General features: G+C 48.3%; 1 protein-coding gene across 1 annotated transcript; it reads left to right on the forward strand.

The window, feature by feature from the left end:
• Nucleotides 1-4,558: 4,558 nt before the first annotated feature.
• NR0B2 (nuclear receptor subfamily 0 group B member 2) lies at nucleotides 4,559-8,270 on the forward strand. The gene is made up of 2 exons (XM_074297627.1): nucleotides 4,559-5,189; nucleotides 6,758-8,270. Exons 1-2 carry the CDS (start codon nucleotides 4,670-4,672, stop codon nucleotides 6,997-6,999), a joined length of 762 nt encoding a protein of 253 aa, XP_074153728.1. The 5' UTR covers nucleotides 4,559-4,669; the 3' UTR covers nucleotides 7,000-8,270.
• Nucleotides 8,271-8,486: the final 216 nt, after the last annotated feature.

Here is an 8,486-nt window from a genome sequence, read left to right on the forward strand (position 1 = left end):
CTCAGAGAGGAGTTATATCCAGGAGGAAAAAGTGATTAACAGTGTCAGCGCAAAGAGGTCAAGAAGAAGAAGGATAGAAAGGATTGAATTTGGTCATTAGAAGAGCACTGCTAACTTTGGAGAGAGCAGATTAAAAGGATTATTAAACTAGAATCTAGAAGACAAGGACTTGATAAATGAGGGAGAGAGGGAAAAGTATCAGAGAGGAGAGGAAGTATCAGCATCGTGTAGCCCACTTTTTTTTCCTAGGAGTTTGGCCATGAAAGGAAGGACATAGAATAGGTAAGAGAAGGTATAGGATGATAGCTTGGGGTATTACTGGGTCAAGGGGAGGTTTTTTAAGGATACTAGAAATGTTTAAGTAACTAGAAAGTCTGAAAGAAGTAAGGAAGGAACTTATAGATAGGGAAAGATTGAAGATTAGGGAGAAGGGTGATGATCATAGTAGTAACTTCATTCTATAGAAGAGTTGGGATCCAGGATATAAGTACATGGAGAAGAGAAAGGCCAGTTCTTACTAGAGAATGGAGTAAAAGAGAAGAGAGGAGGAAAGAAGAGAAATCCCCCAAATAGGAAAGTTGATAAGAGTGGAGTTGGGGGGGGATGAATTCTGTTTTAGTCACGTGGAGTCCGAGGTGCTTATGGGGCCTCCAATTATAAAATATCAATAGGCAGTTAGTGATTAATAACTAGATCAAGAGAAAGATAATTTTATTAGACCTTTGTTGTTCATATGGACAACCTATATTGAATTGTTCGAATTCTCAATGAAGAGGAGTATAGAGGGAGGAAGGGAAAGAATCTGGCACTCAAAGTTTTAAAAATCAATGTTAAAAATTGTTTTACATATAACCAAGAAAAAATAAAATGTTAAATAATTTTTAGAAAAAATCTTTGTTTTTCAGTCATGTTCAACTCTTTTGACCCCTTTTGGGGTTTTGTTGACAAAGATCCCCGAGTGGCTTGCCAATTCCAGCTCTGGCTCAATTGACAGATGAGAAAACTGAGGTAAACAGGATTAAGTGACTGCCCATGATCACACAGCCAGTAAGTGTCTGAGGCCAAATTTGAACTTAGCAAGAAGAGACTTCTTATCCCAAGTCCAGCAGCTGCAAAAACAGCCACAACTGGCTTTTTAAATCTAGCAGGCATAAATATAGTGGTCATTGTTAAACTTATAAGATTTGATGAGATGAAGAAAGGATATGGAGAGAGAGGTCCCTAGTTAGACTCTTTGGGATAGATCTATATTTATGAATTATCTAGCAAAAACCTCTTTGTCACTCAGACAAAAAGGAAGAAAATAACGAGAGAATAGCAGCAGCAAAATGCATGGAGGACAATATCCAGGAGGTGGGGGATTAAAGAGACCTCAAGGCATCTTCCCTCTAAGGTTACTTTTGTTTACTAGTGTGTATCTTGTATGTGCAGATGTTTGCACATTGATTCTCCATTAAACTGTGGGCTCTTTAAAGGCAGGAACTTTTTTTGCCTTCCTTTTCATCCCCAGCTCTTAGCACAGTACCATATATATAGGAGGCACTTAATAAATGTTTGTATCAAATGAGATAATAACTGTAAGGCACTAAACACAATGCCTGGTACACAGTAAGTGCCACATAAGTGTCAGCTGTTATTGTTGTTGTCGACTGGTTGACTAATGTCCGTCTCTGGACATGCTGCAATCACCAGAGGCAATAGTGGTATCCAACAAAGTAGGAGGTCCCATCCAGGACCTTGCCTGGTGCCCTGAGAACAAAACATCACAAGGGGATCCAACTGCGCCCTTCTGCTTGAATGGCAGACCTCCGTGGTCAACAGAGGTAGGGGACTGTGGCTCAGGGTCTGTGCTGGCTCCTTACCAGGCTCGCCTGTGCCCAGAATGTGCAGTCCCCTTAAGGTCACTCACTGCCCAGGTGCACTGTTGCTTCTCAGTCACCTCCCACTCCGTGTGGGAGAAGCTACAGCTTCTGTCGGCCCTGCCGCCCACCCCAATTGCTGGGGGGCTTCCTATGATCTCTCTGGATCTTCCAAACTTATTGCGTTGCCTCCTGGACCCATTTGTGTTGGAGAACCTGGCTGTCTCACATCAGGAAGGAAGACCTCCAGAGACGACAGCTGGATAAGTGAAGGTGATGTCAGCTGTTATCCTTCCCCAGACACAGCTCTTGGACCAGCTCAGAGACTTTGATTGGAGGGGACATTAGTAGACCCCAGCTTTTGTGTGTATGCATGTATGCAATGTGAGTGTGTTCTGGCTCAGCAGTTCCTGGACCATCCGCGGGCCATGAGAAGACTCACAGTCCGGCATCCTCACTAACCTCACTTGTCTGGAGACACGGGATCGGGACTAATGAAACTCTCGGAGCTCCTTCTAGGCAGAAGATCTTGGGAGTCTGCGCCGTTTGCCTTGGGATGCTTCCTATGATTTCAACTCTGCTCACCTAGTTCTGTTCAGTGTCCTCGTCTTCCTCCTCATGGATTGCCGAAGATCATCCATTGGGGATAACAGATGTTGAGAGAAAATATGGCGGATTGTGAAGATGCCTACTTCCCACTTTGTGTGGTACTGCTACTGCCTCTGGTGGACTCTGCTACAAAATGTATCCAGACACAGAAACTACTCAGTCAAGCCTGAAGCTAGGGGTCTCAGTTGGAGTCTCGGCTTCTGTCCCTTATTTTCTTTAAGATTCTGAGAAAGTCCCTTAACACTCCATGGAGCTCAGTTTCCCCAGTGGTAAATGAAGGTTCTAGACTAGATGAGGGCTACCTCTGACTCCACTGGACTACCATAGAGGTCCATGACATTATGATCTCTGAGGTCCTTCACCTCTGACCGACGTGCTACATTAGATTAACAAGGATCTTTTGTGTTTTAATGTCTCTTCTGGCTTTCATAGTCCCTGTTTTAAAAATATCATGCCCTCTGGCCATGTGCTAAGATAGACTCTTTAACCAAGTTATAATAAGAGTTAGTACTTGAAGGTTCAAGCTTGCAAAGCACTCTAGAAATATTGCATTTAACCTTCACACTAGCTCTAAGAGCAAAGTTATTGTTATTCCCGTTTCCCAGATGGGGAAATTGAGGATGCGAAGTTAAGTTCCTTGCCCAGGGTCACATAGTTGGAAAGGCCTGAGCAGTCATTTGAACTGGGTCTAATCTGATTTCAAGTTTAATACTCTAAACACAGTGCCACCTGGATGCCCGATGAACAGAGCAAATCGTCTCAGAACATTGAAAAAGGGAACTGGCTCCAAGACAGGCTGGGCTTGGGTGAATGACCAAAGACAGAGAAGAGGGAACACTTCCATTTTTTAATAAAAGGTCCTGCCTCTGGCTGTGAATGAGCCTTTTCCAAGAGGCAGGAGACAGGGCTGGGCTGAACTCAGCCCTGAAAGGGCTCTCCTGCCTAGACAGAGCACTGCCATTTTGAGAGGAAGTGAGTCCTGGAGTCACATGGTTAATAACAAAAACTCAAGGTCTGACTCTAACTTCAGGCAACAGGAGAACTCTTTGTCGGCTCAGCTAACTGGGAGTCTCCTCTAGAATTTCCTGGGGCCCCAGAGAAGAGACGATTCAGGGAACTATGTCAGTACAGTTGGGAGGGCCCCTAGAACACAGAAGTTAAAGTTGGGAGGGTCCCAGAACCCAGGAAGTCAGAGCTGGGAGGGCCCTTAGAACCCAGGAAGTCAGAGCTGGGAGAGCCCTTAGAACCCGGGATGTCAGAGCTGGGAGAGCCCTTAGAACCCGGGATGTCGGAGCTGGGAGGGCCCTTAGAACCCAGGATGTCGGAGCTGGGAGGGCCCTTAGAACCCGGGATGTCGGAGCTGGGAGGGCCCTTAGAACCCAGGGTGTCAGAGCTGGGATGGCCCTTAGAACCCAGGAGGTCAGAGTTAGCACATCTGTACTAAGTGGGAAACCTGCAAAGACCTTAGAAATCTTTTAGTCTAATCTCATTTTACAAAGTTTCTACATATGTAACAGAGACCCCATGAGCCAGGTGGCCTATTATTATCCCCATTTGTTTGATAAGGAGACTGAGGTCCAGGGGCCTCTAGGTTTTCTGTGTCCCAGCAGTCAGGGCCTCAGAAGCCTCCGGTGCAGGGCCCCAAGGTTAAACAAACAGCCGCTGATAAGGTGACTTCCAGGTTGTGCCGTCCAAGGTTGGTCTGGCTTTGGGGCTGTTTTCCCTCTGGGCGGGCCCTGATGCCGACAAGGACTGTGTGTGTGTATCCTGACACCTGCCATGCCCCGATGCTGACTCTACACCTGGGTCCTTGGCGACCTGGTACCGGGCTGGGTTAATGGCCCTGTTTATCATGCCTGAGTCATCCCGATAAAGCAGGCTGCCCGCTGACCCCAGCCGGCCCTTTCATTAACTAAAAGCCCTATCTGGGCCACGTGGAGCCCGGGCCCGCCCTCCCCGCCTGCCACTTCCCCAGCCAACCGTGCCAGGGTCATCTTGTTTTTCAATGAATAGGACTTCCCTGATGGAGTCAAGGTTGGGGGGGGCTGGTTCCCCTCCCGCCCCAGCGATTATAAATAGAATCAGAAGCGCAGGCCGGGGATGGTGTGCCGAGAGGGCAGAGCAGCCGAGCAGGGCCCCGAGGGAGCAGGCCACAGACACCTTCCCCAGCCCACCCTCCAGCCCTCGCTGACCGCCCAACCATGAGCTTGGCCAGGCCAAGCCCAGGCTCCGGAGCCTGCGAGTGCCAAGGTGGAGACAGCCAACATGCCATTCTGTATTCGTTGCTGAGCCGGTCCCGGGGCCCCTCACCTCACGCCCACTGTCTCTGTGCCCGGCACCGCACAGTCTGCCTCCGGGCCCCCCAACAAACCTGCATGGCAGCAGCGGGGGTGCTGGCTAAGACAGTTGCCTTCCTGCAGTACCTGCCCTCCTTTGCCTTGCTGCCTCCAGGGGACCAGAGGCTGCTGCTGGTCAACTCCTGGGCCCCCCTCTTCCTCCTGGGGCTGGCCCAGGATGCGGTGACCATTGAGGTGACTGAGATGCCAGCCCCCAGTATGCTCAAGAAGATTCTCCTGGAGGAGAGGAGCCCAGAGCCCCAGACTCCCCAGGCCACCCTTGCAGGGGTCTATCGGCTCCAGTGCTGCCTCCATACCTTCTGGAGTCTGGACCTGAGCCCCAAGGAATACGCCTACCTTAAGGGAGCCATCCTCTTTAATCCTGGTGAGTGTGAGCTCTCCCCGTGTCACCCCCACCTCCCTTTCAGCTAATCACCTTGGTACCTTGTGAAGACCTGGGTCTTCCCTGGTCTTCACATAGGCAAAGTTTCTGTGGGGAGTCTGGGGGCAGAAACCCTAAATCTAAAAAGAATAAGGGCTCCAAACCCACCAGGACACCCCCCACATACACATTTTCTTAGGAAAGGAAGCACCTTTGGGGAGAGGGAAGAAGGAAGAAGTATCACCATGCATATGGTGATGGAGAGATCTGGAGCCACCAGGAAACGTCAGACGAGATGATCAGCTCCTTAGCCCCAGAGCCCCTCTTAGCAAAGCCCTAGCCTGGCTCTGAGAGCAACAGTGCAGTGAAGAGAGGGCTGGATTTGGATTCAGAGGACCTGGGTTCAAATGCTGCCTCTGTGACTAACTCCCTGTTTGACAAACATTCTGGGCCACGATCTCATCTATGGAATGAAAAACTCTGACATGTTTAGCCATTTTCAATTGTACCGACTCTTTGGGAGCCCATTGGGAGTTCTCTTGGCAAAGAAACTGGGGGAAGTAGTTGGCCCTTTCCTTCTCCAGCTCATTTTACAGAGGAAGAAATAGGTAAAAAGGGTGGAGTGATCTGTCCTGGCTCATACCAGGGAACATTTGAACTCAGGCCTTTCTCACTCTAGGTCCAGAGCTCCATCCGCTGCACCCCCTAGCTGCCCTCAGGTTTGACATGATGTCCTCCAAGCATCCTTCCAGCACTAAATCCTATGTCCAATGAGAGAGACATGATGCAAACATTTATGGAGCCTTGGTCTTAATGAATAGAGAGAAAAGAGTTATGTGGGAAAAGTCATAAAACAACAGGCAAATTCCAGTTACGATAACAGGATTTTGTATATAAAGTACTGGACAGAGCAGAGGATGTTAGGATGATCACAAGTCTTCCTGGAAGGGGATCTCTGGAACAATGTTAAGGCACTGAAGAGAGCCTTAGAACACAGGATGCTAGAACTGGGAGGGCCCTTAGAACAATGAATGTCAGAGCTGGGAGGGCCCTTAGAACCCAGGATGTCAGAGCTAGGAGGGCCCTTAGAACCCAGGAGGTCAGAGCTAGGAGGGCCCTTAGAACCCAGGAGGTCAGAGCTGGGAGGGCCCTTAGAACCCAGGAGGTCAGAGCTGGGAGAGCTCTTAGAACCCAGGAGGTCAGAGCTGGGAGGGCCCTTAGAACCCGGGATGTCAGAGCTAGGAGGGCCCTTAGAACCCAGGAGGTCAGAGCTGGGAGGGCCCTTAGAACCCAGGAGGTCAGAGCTAGGAGGGCCCTTAGAACATGGGATGTCAGAGCTGGGAGAACATATGAGATCATCACTGAGCACAAGCCTCCTGCTTCCCAAGATGGAAGAGCAGAACCCCAGAGACTGGGGAGAGCCGACTTTTCCCAGATCACCCAGGTAGCCTGTGGTATAGGCAGGCTTGGGCAGCCAGACCTCTAGACTCCCAATCCAGTGATTTTCCATCACTTGCTGCCTCTCAGAAAAAAGAAGTGGTCTAACTGGCTCTCCTTTCTCTTTCTTGCAGACACTCCCGGCCTCCAGTCTGCGTCTCACGTCGAGAGCTTGCATCGGGAGGCAGAGCAGGTCCTTCAGGAGGCTTTGGCACTCCATCACCCGGTGGACCAGGGCTGCTTTGCCCGCATCCTCCTCGTGGCCTCCACCCTTAAATCCATCCCTCCTGCCCTGCTCAGCTCCCTCTTTTTCCATCCAATGTTTGGGGATGCGGACATCACTAGACTAATTTTGGATATGCTACTCCTGACTTAGCCCGGGGATGGTGCTCCTGCCTGCTGCTAAATGCATTCAAGACCCAGGCTCAAGACAATGCAGACTCCGTTAGGCTTGTCAGAGAGCTTGCTCTGAGGGCTGTGCCCCTCTGGATGGGCAGGGACTCACCATTGCCTGGCCCTGAGCCTTATTCACATCTGGGCTCTGTACCCTTCCTTGATAGGTGCCAAAGCCAGCTAAGCTGGGCTGGGGGAAGAGATGCTTACCTGCTCAGCTCTGACTCTGGGCTCTTATAGACCCACAGCTGGAAAGGGTCCCATTTAGTCTAGGCTAGGAATAGGAATTCCACTGCATCATACTTGACTCAAGATCTTCAAAACTTGTAGAGATGGAGGGGAACATATCTGCCAATCTACTGGTTTTGAAGGAAAACAAGAGGGAGGAAGTGGTCTAGATTTTATCAAATTTATAAAAAAAAATTTATTAAGTACCTACTATGTGCCAGACACTGCATTAGGTACTGAAAATATAAAAACAGAAAGGAAACCTCCTTTGTCCCCCATCTGGAACACCCATGTATGGAGAGCATTCCATATCTTAGAAATTCCTCTCTTCCTTTCCTTTCTACATCTTCTTCCTACACTATAATTTGCAGATTTTTAACCTTTTTGTGTGTGTCATGGACTATATTTGGCAATGAAGCATAGCCAATGGACCGTTTCTCAGAATAAAGACTTTAAAAAAAAATTCACAAATGGAGGAAATGCTAACTTTCAGTTAGAGGTTAGTGAATATAAAGATGTAATTTTTTTTTTCTCATCTAAGATCATCAGCTTCCAGAAATGTATTCCCCAACAAGGAATCTATGGAGTTCAAGTGAAAGATTCTGTCTTCTAAATCTCTCCTAGGGTTGACTAGGAGACACGGGCAAGTCTGTGTAACATTTGTCCAAAAATGGACAAAATTAGAGAAAAATGTCCAAAAAGGGACAGAAATTCAGGCCAACTCACTTTTACCATGAGTCCTTCCATCCCCAATGATGACCCTGGCTTAAACTGTTGGGGGTCTCTGGTTCCCCACTGTCTGAGGGGAGGATTTTTTACTTTCTTTGAACCATCCCCCAGCTTTCCCCTCCAGACACCAAAGACAAAGGAAACATCTTTCCATTCTGAGCTTGGAAAGTGGGCAAAGTGTTCCTTCCCTACATGATGATTGAATCTGGGTTGTTCATAAGCCAAGGCACGCTGGAACTTGTACAGAATTAATTTAAGTTATTGGTTTTTATAATAAAAGATTTCATATCCTTGAAACTCAGGCCTGATGTTTCTATGGGGGGGGGGGAAGAGGGGAGATAATATATTGTCTCTGCGCCCTGTCCTGCCACCATTAGAGAGAATTTATAAGAGGAGGATTTCAAGTTCCCAGACATTGGTCCACAGAGAGTTCAGGCTATTTTGGTTTAGAGATTTGGAATCGTATTAAGACAGGAATGATATGGGGGTTATATGACTAGTCTCAGAGTTAGG

Source organism: Sminthopsis crassicaudata, chromosome 3, assembly GCF_048593235.1.
Source record: "Sminthopsis crassicaudata isolate SCR6 chromosome 3, ASM4859323v1, whole genome shotgun sequence".
Lineage (NCBI taxonomy): Eukaryota > Metazoa > Chordata > Mammalia > Dasyuromorphia > Dasyuridae > Sminthopsis > Sminthopsis crassicaudata.

What these genes read in the sequence shown, in the direction of transcription:
- NR0B2 (XM_074297627.1), top strand. Translation starts at nt 4,670, where the DNA reads ATGAGCTTGGCCAGGCCAAGCCCAGGCTCCGGAGCCTGCGAGTGCCAA. An exon ending in AGCCATCCTCTTTAATCCTG is followed by an intron (nt 5,190 to 6,757) that starts GTGAGTGTGAGC and finishes TCTTTCTTGCAG; the next exon opens with ACACTCCCGGCCTCCAGTCT.